The sequence below is a fragment of the Lactuca serriola genome, chromosome 1 (genome assembly GCF_051521515.1).
Source record: "Lactuca serriola cultivar US96UC23 chromosome 1, Lser_US96UC23_V15, whole genome shotgun sequence".
NCBI lineage: Eukaryota > Viridiplantae > Streptophyta > Magnoliopsida > Asterales > Asteraceae > Lactuca > Lactuca serriola.
The window spans coordinates 82010358-82022500 of NC_136408.1; the positions used below are offsets into that span (position 1 = coordinate 82010358).

General features: G+C 33.9%; 2 protein-coding genes and 1 pseudogene across 5 annotated transcripts; 1 reads left to right on the plus strand and 2 right to left on the minus strand.

The window, feature by feature from the left end:
* The first annotated feature begins 334 nt into the window (after window positions 1-334).
* LOC145093481 (GATA transcription factor 11-like) lies at window positions 335-2382 on the plus strand. Of its 3 annotated transcripts, none has more exons than XM_079031626.1 (3): window positions 335-506; window positions 1369-1620; window positions 1709-2382. In XM_079031626.1, exons 1-3 carry the CDS (start codon window positions 495-497, stop codon window positions 2288-2290), a joined length of 846 nt encoding a protein of 281 aa, XP_078887752.1. In that variant the 5' UTR covers window positions 335-494; the 3' UTR covers window positions 2291-2382. The 3 variants fall into 3 exon arrangements, with proteins under 3 accessions (XP_078887752.1, XP_078887746.1, XP_078887759.1); XM_079031620.1 differs by having other exon boundaries at window positions 336-506; window positions 1212-1620; XM_079031633.1 differs by having other exon boundaries at window positions 336-506; window positions 1411-1620.
* Window positions 2383-5500: 3118 nt separating this feature from the next.
* On the minus strand, window positions 5501-6059 carry LOC145093510 (ubiquitin-like protein 5 pseudogene; annotated as a pseudogene). Its single transcript, XR_013702898.1, has 2 exons — window positions 5750-6059; window positions 5501-5667 (listed from the first exon to the last, which is right to left on the minus strand). The product of XR_013702898.1 is annotated as a ubiquitin-like protein 5 pseudogene (transcript).
* Window positions 6060-6285: 226 nt separating this feature from the next.
* LOC145093500 (uncharacterized) lies at window positions 6286-11163 on the minus strand. The gene is made up of 19 exons (XM_079031644.1): window positions 10871-11163; window positions 10438-10541; window positions 10190-10276; window positions 10037-10112; window positions 9867-9941; window positions 9688-9741; window positions 9521-9580; window positions 9294-9410; window positions 9088-9182; window positions 8792-9003; window positions 8598-8695; window positions 8423-8526; window positions 8178-8343; window positions 7968-8090; window positions 7794-7876; window positions 7558-7702; window positions 7445-7474; window positions 7293-7363; window positions 6286-7190 (listed from the first exon to the last, which is right to left on the minus strand). The coding sequence occupies exons 1-19, from the start codon at window positions 10907-10909 to the stop codon at window positions 6542-6544; spliced, it is 2388 nt and encodes a 795-aa protein (XP_078887770.1). The 5' UTR covers window positions 10910-11163; the 3' UTR covers window positions 6286-6541.
* Between the last annotated feature and the right edge of the window lie 980 nt (window positions 11164-12143).

A 12143-nucleotide genomic window follows, 5' to 3' on the forward strand; every position in this document is an offset into this window, starting at 1 on the left:
AATTATACATATATTTAAATATAATAATAAATATATATCAATTTTATTAATAAATTTTTCTTTTAATTTCAAAATTACTCATCTTATATATGAATCTAACATTTAATATAAACAAAAATAAAAATTTATCCTTTCGGGTTATCATCCAATTAAAATTTATTTATATTTTTATTTTATATAATATTTTTATATAGTGCACAACTCTCACACACAATGAAAAAACAAAAATGTTGCTTTTAATGTTTTGGGAGAGTACAAAATTTAATCGGGTACAGTGTGGACCACCATGTGATCCCATGCACCATCACCCCTATTTACTCCACCACCTCCATTTCCCCCCTTTCCCTAAACCTAAAAATTTACTTCCACCATCTCTTCATATTTACACACACAGACCAACCATTTCTCTCTCTCTCTCTCTCTCTCTCTCTCTCTCTCTCTCTCTCTCGGTGTAAATTCTTCAAACTGCTATGTTGTAAAAACGTAGCTCCGCCATGGACGCACAGGTGAGTTTTCATTTCTCCATTTTCGCTACATTTCTCTCGAATTTCTTCGCGAACTTAAGGTTTCGTTTCTCGATTCTCCAACTGTGTCCCTTGTTCCATTAATCAAAACGGCTGACGAAAGTTAGCGTTTCCACCTTTTGTTTCTGCAACGCCCCTTTCCCATTTTCCGAGTCGCTATCGTGTTACTTACTACTCTAGGGCAAAATCAAAACCCGTGTGTGACCCTAAAACCCTTATCACGACGCCGTTTTACATCACGAATACGAAACTTTCCTTTTTACTTTTAATTTTTTTGTGTGTATTATTTTATCCTAAGTTTCCATGAATAGATACTGATTATATTTGTCGAAGAGATAACGTTCAGACAATGCATGCTTGATTTGCGGATATTATAATCTTGGTTTTGTTTTGTGTTTGCTTAATTTTAGGGTTTTTGGTTAAATCCCAAGATGCTTAACTTTTATCTCTACTGAAAAATCGGATTGTATTGTGAGAAAAGTCTTTTGATTTTTTAACACGAGCCCTAAATCAAAGAAACACTTCATTCCATATGTGAATTTATCTATTATTAATCTCGATCCCAATGACGTATAATTACCAATTGATAGCTTACCTTTTCTCACGAGATATACACGAAGTCAAACATGAATTATCCTTGTTTGTTTTTTTGACTTTTTCTTGATAATATTGTGCGTTGTGCATCAGTTATATAAACGATTTGTTTCTCCTTCCACAAGTCACATACTTGAAGTAAAATCATACGAACAAGAACAAGAATAAGAAAAAGAAAAAGAAAAAGATGCATCAACTTTTGGCTCTTCTGATCATCTCTGTTTTCAATTATAATCCGTTTATCATCCAGGATAAGAGTAGAATGTATACGGATGCTGATTATTATCCTCAGGTGTATGATGATGATGATTATTTGGGTGACATTCTTAATATCTTGGATTACCCTGTTGAGACTTTGGAAGGAGACGCTCTTGTTGAAGATTGGGCGGAGAAACTTGGTCCTATCCCGTCGGAAGTTTTCAGAGAGATTCTCCCGCCGCCAGTCGGCAATGTCAATGGCGGTGGTGGCTCTGCAGATTCCTTCCCGGAAAGTTATCTTCTTGTAAGTAGCTTTTCATACCCTTGATTATTTTTGAGGTTTTCTTTTTTACTTTTTATATTTATATGTTTGTTGACTATTTTATCCTCAGAAAGACACAAAACCTCATCAGCCAATTCTTTATGAAGAAGAAGATCTAACCTTAAAAAAATCAAAACCAAGATCCTTTGAAGCACCTAGCCCTGATTCAGTCCTTGAACGCAGAATGTCCAGCTCAGCAGGCAAAACAATCTCATTTGGAACCGAAATAGCAATTCCGGTCAGGACTCGAACGAAGCGGGCAAGGTCAACCCTGACCGAGAATCCATGGTCAAAGTCAACTCTACCAATCCCTCTTCAAAAAGTCAAGGAAAAGAAAAAGAGAAGAAATATTGGTCAACAACAAAATGGTAACAATGAAAACAAGAAATGCAGCCATTGTGAGATAACTAAAACCCCACAATGGAGAGAAGGCCCAATGGGCCCAAAAACACTTTGTAATGCATGTGGGGTCCGCTACAGATCCGGGCGGCTGTTCCCGGAGTACCGCCCGGCAGCTAGCCCAAGTTTTGTCCCGGCTTTGCATTCTAACTCTCACAGGAAGGTGGTGGAGATGAGAATGAAAGGAGGAGGAGTGAATGATGATTATTTTAAAAAGAAAGTGTGGAGCTCCAATTTAATAGACACTAGTTGATTTTTTGTTAGTTGTTGTTTTTTGAGCTTGTGTAAGACTTAGAAAATTAGATGATTGTTATGATTTTATTAAATAGGTGATCGTTTGTTTGATTTTTGGTTCACAATTTTGGCAAATTGGATATATTGATTCTTTCAACGATGATGAATGGAGTTGTGCTAGGAGAAATCTAACATTTGGGGTAGGATTTTTTTAAGTAAAGTATTTGGTCATATGTTTTATGTGATCCAAAAGATAAAATTACAAGGCTTGAACTTGGTAACAAAAGTACCCAAAAAGTTATAAACTTGTAAAATCTTTGACAAGAATTGTTTATATCCTTGGAATGACTTAGAATAATGTTTCAAACTAGCTTGCATGTGTGTACACTAGAGACATGTATTTGTATTTGAGCTTTGTATTGGTCATATTTAGTGCTCCTGTAAATTTCAGTCTATCTAACGTGTTGTAAGTTTCAATCATCTAAATGCATGAAATTAAAATCTCTAACATTAGATTATTTTCAATTGGTAAACTTTCTCATATGGATTTTTCAAAAATTAAGGTATGTTTAGCAAAAAATAGCTAGAAGTTGGAGTCGTTTTTATTTGTGTAAATGTGTTTGGTTAGGCTACATATTATTTTAAGAACTACTATGTTTGTCATGTTAGCGAGTTTTTTGGATCTTCTAGCTTTTAGCTTTAACAAAAAGTTTGATATAAACAAAAAAACTTTGTTTGGGAGCATGAGTTTTTAGCTTTTAGTTTAAACCAAAAAAAACCTTCAAATCTAAAGTCTTTCGGAATGATTATCACTAACCACAAATATAATGGGTGTCATGTCATTGTCACCTCATCACCACACAAAACCATATTTCACCCATAATATATTATGGTGCTTTCATATTTCACCACATTATAATGGAATCGCGTTCACATCCCATCATATTGACATATTTGTGGTTAGTGGTGATCATTTTGAAAAACCTAAAAACTAGCATTTAACAAAAACTCAAAAAAAATATTAAGCTTTTTTAATCAATTTGCAAAATTGTCATTAATTTTACTTGTAGTCGTGATCCTTATTTTAAATAGGTGTCATTTTATGTAACTTTACACACATCAAAAGTTTTCTGCCGTTTTGTCAAACATTTATATAAAATATTAAAGTTATTGATTCTAGCTACTAACTATCAGTTAGTTTTGCCAAACACGCCTAGTAATTTTGTTACAATAGGCGTGTACACTACTTAAAGTTTATTTTGGAGAAAAAAAAAAAACTTTATGTTCTAAAATAAAAACTTTAGGTTGTGTTGGGAGCTGACTTAATTTTTTTTAATTTATTGCAATATAGTGTTTGATGAGGCGATTAAAGTAACTTATTAAATTCTTCTTTTTTTAACTATTTGAGATAACTTATGATAAATTCATGAGGATTTTTCCATAAATTTCAAATATACTCTTATATAGTCATTTCCCGCTAAAGTCATTTTATGTCATCTAGTTATCAACAAATTTTATTAAACGTTATTTTTTATCTAAAATTTAGTTTTTTTTGGTTAATCTACCAAAAACATGCTTTAATCTCATACTCTGAGATAAAATTTCTTTTTCTTAAATTTGAGTTTTTCTTTAAATCTAAAAGCTCAAAACTCCAAAGCTTTCAAAAGCACGTTGGCAAACGAGTCCATAATCATCGTTAGCAAAAGTATTCCAAATCTTTTGTAAAGGGGTGAAAGCTATTATACTTCCAAAGGTACAAATGTTCACCATCAAAAAATTTGTGATCAAATTTTCAAATACTCTGATTTCCATATAAACAAAATATAAGTATAAACACTTGTCTATCTAAAAAAGCAGATAATATCAATGGAAATTACATAATAGGCAATTAAAAGAGACGATTGCTAGAAAACTACCAAACAGCTCGAGCTACCTACCAAAACCACCCAAAAAGACAACTCAGGCTTTTAGGCAGCTTGAGATGTCACCGAGCATACCCAAACTTCTATTTATTTTACTTTGTTACATTCTAAAACATGTTTTTCATATGCATTCCATGTCTCAAATTATGTAGTTATTATTGGGGATCAAACTCGTTTTATATGCAAGTATGCATTGTGAACCCTGCACCATCCAGGGACGGATCTTCAAAAGGGCGAGGAAGGGTTGTGTCCCCCCCCCTGTTTTTTTTTTCAAAACTAGTCCTTCACTTTTAAAAATTTTATATATTAGACCTTAAACTAAAAAAAATTGACTGTGCCCCCTAATTCAACGAGGATTTGGTTCATCCGACACGTACACGTCATGGACATCCTGCTTTTCTATGTTCTAGAGACTTGTATGTAACTATTGAGAGTGAAGATATTATACACAATGTGTGTATTCCGCCCAAAAGTTTTCTTTTAGTTCAAAACGATCAATATGTAGAATCAGAACAAGTGATTGCTGAGATTCGCACGAGAACCTCCACTTTGAATTTGAAAGAGAAGGTTCGAAAACATATTTATTCTGACTCAGAAGGCGAAATGCACTAGAATACTGATGTGTACATATTTTACTTTCGGCCCCCTCAACTCGAATCTTCAAGCTCCGTCACTTATCCGGTTAGTGACCCGGTTTGTATTAAGTCACAATTTAAATATCTATTTGATACTCGTGTTAATTCCTATTACATTAAATGGCAAGTGACACTAAAATTAAAATCACCAACACTTATTGTATTTTTACAAAATAATAACAAAACAAGAAACTTAAACACCCTACAAAATTGGTTTACAAAGTAGTTCAACTCTCAATCCCAAACAACTATTACAAAATACAAGGACTGCAAATGTGGTTAATGTAAATGAGCTGAGGGAAAGAGAAATATGCAATCAAAATACCACGAGAAAGTTAGAAACAGTGTACATACATATTTTGGAAAATCGTCAATTATTTGCTTTTCTTATTATTGGATAGATGAATGCTCAATAAATTCTTATAGAACTCTTGTGACAACTTCTTGTTTCTTTGTTTATGTTCATCAAATCTCCTTTATATCTCATTTGATTGCTTTTGGATCTAATCTTACGAGAATACCAATCTCAACCCTGGTTTAAATTTCAACCAGTTTTCTTAATTTTGGCTCCGAAGTAGGCCAATGATTCTTCAAAATTAATATACAGAAACCCATGCTTTGTTGCCAATTGTTAACAATCAAAAACTTATTCAATCAACATAAAGCATAAAATTGTCGAACAACAGACGATATATCAATTATTTGAAGAAGACAACAGGCACAATCACATGACTAAACCGTCGTATCATGATCATATCAATGAAAACTCATGTTATCAGTAATACATGATCCAGATCAACCTTACAATACACCGATTGACGATATCATCTATCCAAACCCTAAAATTGATAACGATAAACAAAAATCAGGCTATAAGCAATGTTGATAGCAACGAAACTAGTTACGTATACGACGTCTTACATGATTTGATGAAATTTAATTGTAGTAGAGCTCAAGCCCCATCCCATCGTGAATCTCGTAATCCTGGAGAGTGATATGATCCTTATAGATAGTGTACCACTTCTGAATCCTGATCTTATCGGCGCGAGTTCCCGTCTGAGCTGCCACAAGCTTCTTCAGGTCGCCGATTGTGTCATCTTCGTTGCACTTCACTCGAACCTTCTTCCCCAATCTGTCATTCAACACCACCTCGATCATTTTGTTCGATTCAGAGAAAACAAAATCCCCAACCCCAACACGTAAGAGATTATTTTTTAGAATGAGTAAAAAACCAAACTTGTTTGCTTTTATAGGCGCTGGTTATTACTTGGGGAGCACGATTCGAGAAGGTTCCGAGCGTGTGGGGTGGTTTTGAGCGTTTGTTTGTCCACGTGTTACAATTCAACCCGCTCAAATGCGTGGCTAATTATAATTTGGATTAAATACAATTATAATTTAAAATAAAAATAAACTTGTTCCAACACAACTAGCAAATGTAAATAATGATGTCTTGTAGATGACCAAAAATACAAAAATAATAATACATAAGGGAGGAATATATAAGTATAAAACCTCCCCATAATCTGTTAAAAGACATATCTAAAAACAACAAATAGAAAATAACATCCAAAGTAACAATAATCAAGTTGTCAACATCCCAAATTAACCTAACCCAACAACAACTATGTCCATTTTCAACAAAATTATACTTTGTACATCCATCCATCCCCCTTTAATACAAAACCTCACATAATATCACTGTCACTGTCAATGTCACTCGGAAACAGCAATTTCTTGATCCACCCTCCAATAATTACTATCATTAAATTCCTTGGTGTCGCTAACATTCTCTTTCTCGGGCCCACCAGGTACGACTTTCCTTTTCAACGCCCCTGCCTCCCCCACAATCCCTTCCTTGAGAGCCTTATCCATCGCCTTTTCCGACCCGTCCAATTCCAATTCTACCCCTACAAACTCCACATCTTCTTCAAACAAGGAAGGCACTGGTGTTGGTGTTGGCGTTGGTGTTTCTACGAGTGTTGGAATGTCAACATCAGGGGTATTATTGTAATCTTCTTCAAACGGGTTGACCCCGGACCCAGGAACCGGAACCGGGATTTCAACATTTGATGGGTCTTCCCATCCTACCCATTCGGGCATGGGTCTGTCTGCAAACAGATCTTCTTCGTTTTCTGCATAGTCTTCACTGAATGGGTTTGGGCTTCGGGTAGGGGCATTATTGGAATTTTTGGTATTGAGAAAATCTTCATCCGCCCCCACCACCACGTCGTCGTGATCCTCATTGGTGGTTGCCGCCCCGTTTAAGTTGATTTCGTCCATTGCTTCTGGTGACGTGGCGGTTGTGTCTCCCCCCATTTTATCGTCTTGGAAAGCAAACCAATTTGAATTTGTAAACAGATTGCTGAAATAAAACCAAAAAAAAAAATTATTATTATATTCAAATTAATGAAAAATGAAAGTTTGTTGCTATTTATATTTTATAGATGATTCTAGATTCTTTTACCTCCCTTGGTCATCACCCAGTCTCAAGGATGATATCACAACTTCAGCAGATTCATTGTCAAAATAACCCTCCTATACATTATTAAAAAAAAGTACAGTGATAAATATATTATATATAAATTATAATAAACAAATAAATGAAAGATTTAGTACCTCATCATCACGCCCGAGAGTCCCATGACCCTGATATAAATAAAAATAAAGAGTAAATAAAAGCATTTAGAATTTTTTTGAATTTAGAATTTTGAAGATATATATGTATATACCTCTTCACCTTCCTCATTGTCATATGCATTATATCTAAATGCTTGGCTTAAATTATTTGCTAAAGCAGTAACATCATAGTCTCGATCATGATGAATGTCATCTTCATCACTATCCCTATTTCTATCATGAATTGAAGTTGGCCTCCTATATATGTATACATCAAATAAATAAATATTATTTTTATAAAAAAATAAAATATGATGTGATAGAATTATAGAATGTTAGAAACACACACCCGCAAGCCCATCTGTAAACATTTTCAACCATGTTCCGATCCTGTAGAGCTGTAGCTTGCCACTCATTCCATTCACTACTTTCCTAAATCACAACAACAAGTATTTAAATACATAATATTTATATACATAATAATTATTTAGTTACAAATTTATAATAGATAAAAAAAAAACACCTGAATATGCATCTGAATGCGAGTATCGGTGTTTCCCAACTGCATGATTTTATTGGCAATGCGAGTGATGTGTCCGATGTTTCCAACTCGGAGTGGATTTCTTCCGGAAGCCAGTGATGTAGGCTGCATATAAATAATAATAGAAATTGTTACAGATTAAGTTTAAAAAAAATATATTATTTGGATTTAAAGTAAAGAATAATTAATTACCTGATTAAGTTCTACAGATAGGAAGGGATTATTTTCTGTTTGAAGAATCTTGGCAAACAAACCACATCCTTGAAACAGATGATCAATTACAGTATTGTTTGTGCTTTCTAAACACGAATATATTATACTCTCGATGTGATGATGCAAAGCATTATTAAAAGGGTACCTAGGTAAATTCAAAAATTAAAATATGCACCATATATAGAGGTTAATTAATTAGATTTAGATCATGATTAATGGCTTACTCAAAGAAAAGATCAAGAACTCTTTGTATGGTTCCAGAGCTGATTAACTCCTTTTCTGCAACTTCATTTCCAGTTTTCAATAAAACTGCAATGAACTCCACAATCTGCAAGTAGATATTTATTACTTATGGCTATTAAAAAAAAGACAAAAAATATTATTAAAAAAAAAATTAACCTTTAACCGATGCTTTCCTAGAGGAGGCTTCAACTGGCCATATGTAGTTGGCAAGACTTTTTCATCTAGTGACACGTTTAACAACTTCAACAAGTCACCTGAAAATTTTGACATGTCATCAAAAAAGCAAATGTTAGTTGAATAATTAGCATATGTTTATTGTAAAGCATGAAAAAAATATGCACAAAACTCACTGAGTTGAGGCAACATTGCTCCTACAGTTTCTTGATTGACTTGAATAGGTGATTCGTATACATGATGACCACGAAAAGAATAAAATGGAGGTGAAGGAAATGATCTTTTTGGATCCAATAAAGATATACACACAGACAATGAGCTCACAAGTCCAGATTTTGAATGTGAATCATCCAATTCCAATGCATGACCAAAAATCCTTGAAACAAAACTGAGAGAGATAAAAACATTAAAAAAAATATAGTCATTAAACAGAAATTATAATATAATATATGAGAGGAATGAAGATATTAACCTTGAGGTAGAAAGTTTAGTGGCAAGAGGAGATGATGTGTTTCTAGTTATAGCACATAAAGTTTCTGCTGCATTTGAATGTACTTCAGGAGAACTCTGTATTCATCATTATTTAGATTCAATCAATCAATCAATTAATATTAAATCATGTAACCATATAATATATATGGACATAAGGACATATATTGAATATGAAATTGTACTCACTGATGGACTTAATTTATCCACAATCATCTCCAACAGATTGCTATCTGTTAACCATTGCATCACATCCACAGAATCAGGATACATATGATCATCAGCTCCAACAAGTCTTACCAAGACCTGTGTTTAGAAAAAAGAACAAAGTAATCATTTATTTTTTAAGTTATAGAAATCATAAAGCTCAAAGTAAAAGTGTAAAACAGTTAATGTTGGATGGAAAATTTACTAACCTCCATGATTGATGTAATTCCAATCAAATCAACTAGCTCTTGGAAAACATTTTGATGCGCCTGTTGACATATAGAATAATTAGTTAAATGTGAAGCGTGATGATCAAAAAAGATATATTCAAGAATGAAAGTAGTAGCTGTAATATCAAGTAGATAAGTTTACTCACTTGAACATAATTCATAAGTGGAACTGTCTTCCGCAACATGAGGCATATCACAACCTATAACACAGTAGAACACATAATAGTTACCCAAAATGCCCTTTCTCCAATTGATCTTTACAGCAGATGATAAGACTTATATTCAATGCAAAAAGCACCTAGCTTTAACGATTAAAAGTACATACCTTGCTGAAGTACCCAGCCAACAAGGCACTATGGGAACGGGTTGGCTCCAGGAATGAGAACAGTAGATCCATTAGCTGCAAGTTTTGGGTTGGAAGAAGGAAATCATGTGAGAGAATGTAATGAAGCATGTATTTATGTGAAAACATCATACTAAATAAAACTCAGAAACCTCTTCTTCTTCCACTAAAGTTTTGAAGATCACATCAATTTCACATGTAAAGATCTCACAAGCAATGAAAGGGAACCTAAACATGTACAATAAGTTATTAGACATAACCATCTTTGATCCAAATATAGTTTACACAACAAGACAATGGCTTACTTGAAAATTCGTTTGCTATCAGCATCAGCTTGAGGCTCCTCTGTGATATATCGAAGTAATTGTTCAACTTGGACTCTGTCACGCAAGCTGAAAACAAGGATTTTCTTTTAAGTATTCATGACTTAGATTCGTGTCATGCTATTTGCAGTTTAATAAATGGAAATATCACAACTGTGGGAAGTATTAGCTCATTTAGATGGTGGAGGCAAGAAGATGAGTCTAAATTACTAAGATAAAAGTGGAATTACAAGTTGATGAGGCGACTATTCAAAGCTTTGCATTCTTGGATGACATCTTCCTCGTCCAAGAGCTCTTCCAATGTGAAAGTTTCTTTGTCCAAGATAGACTCAATCTGAACATATGACAAAAACTCAGTGATCATAAATAACGTAAGTTATTAAATGAAACTCAATTTATTATTACTTCGATGCTTAACTATATGAAATGAAGTGATACTTCTTTCATAGAGTCAATCAGCTGAGCTTTAAGCTCTAACGAGTCCAATAACTCACCAAGGCATGTTTATTAGTCAATAAACATAAGAACAAGATCTATTCGAGAGGAAGAATAGAACACGACTAACACAAATCACAACAAACACTTGGTAATTGACAATTTTCAGATTAAATTTCAACAACTTGTGTGCAAATAAGAACAAATCGTGTTGTTCTTCTAACTTACCGGTGACGAAGCAGAGAGAGCTGTAAGATGCCAAAACATGTTGAATTGTAACTGGATTTAGATCTGCAAAACCCTAGATGGGTAAAAGAGATGACAGAAACTAGAGATTCACGATTGGCCACTTGGAGTAATTGAAGCAAAAGAGAACAAGAACCCTAATTTTTGGATTTTTAGATGAAAAACAGTGAAATCGATAAATTTGAGAGAGATGAGCTCCAAAAAAATTCTCACAATGAGCCAAGAGAGATACGAGGGTTGTGCGAACGGGGCAAAGACAGGGGCAGGTTGCAAAAGTACAAAAAGGTCCTGATACTGATAGGCATTAACAACCCTGCGTGTATTGGACATTTATGTAATTTTACGGTTGCCCTCTTTCTTATGCAAAATATTCTTTTAATTATTATTTTTCTTAAACATTATATAAATATATTATATAAATATACTAGGGTTAATGTTATTGTAACCCAAGGTTATAAACTCAACTTCTTTAGTTTAAAAAAATCTTTATTTAAAAAATGAAGGGGTCAACCGGTGACCACCTCCTAGTCAACAAGTAAGAGTGTCGTTACCCATCATTATCCCTTCTTTCCCACTTTTTTCTTTTCTACAACTCTCCTTTCCCGATCAAAATCACTAATCATTACCATCACCGAATGAATTGTTGTTCTAATATTCCCGCAACGCATATGTTACTGATGAAAAACAATCTGATTTTGGAGTTCAGCTAACCAAGTAAGCATGGGGTTCGATACACAAGACCATGGGGTCAATCTCAGTCAACAAGACCTTATAGTCCAATCCAATATGAAACCATGTTACACCGTAAGTGAAAGAGATATATTGCAAAGAAAGTTCAGTCCAATATGAAAACATATATTTTGTTATCAGTTTACCGGTCGGTGTTCCAAACCCAAAATCGGTGTTCCAAATCGTTGGTGCTCATTTGTTGAAGAAGAAGGCTAGTAAAGAAGGAGGTGTTGCTTACAAGCTTGTAGATCCAGAAACTACTTCACCTTGTGCATCTTCAGAAGGTATAAAGTTTATACCTTGATGTGTTTCCTTTTAGATCCCCATAAATGAGTTTTTATGAGCTTTTTATCCCAAAGCTTGGACCTTTGTGATTTTAGAGCACTGTGGAGCATTGTAGTTGTCATTTCATGTGTTATTGGTCTTGTAGATTCATAAAAATGGTTGCTTGATCATTTCCCTTTAAGAAACTTAGAGTGTGATGAAAGTTAGAGTTTTGTGTATTGGGTCCTTTCTAGCCATGCAA

Bases quoted from the DNA above. Each gene is read 5' to 3' on its own strand.
- LOC145093481 (XM_079031620.1), top strand. From the start codon at position 1,306: ATGCATCAACTTTTGGCTCTTCTGATCATCTCTGTTTTCAATTATAAT. The intron at 1,621-1,708 runs GTAAGTAGCTTT...TTTTATCCTCAG, and splicing joins TCCCGGAAAGTTATCTTCTT to AAAGACACAAAACCTCATCA.
- LOC145093500 (XM_079031644.1), bottom strand. From the start codon at position 10,909: ATGTTTTGGCATCTTACAGCTCTCTCTGCTTCGTCACCG. The intron at 9,942-10,036 runs GTTTCTGAGTTT...CAAAACTTGCAG, and splicing joins CTTTAGTGGAAGAAGAAGAG to CTAATGGATCTACTGTTCTC. The intron at 9,581-9,687 runs GTGAGTAAACTT...ATATGTCAACAG, and splicing joins CACTTATGAATTATGTTCAA to GCGCATCAAAATGTTTTCCA.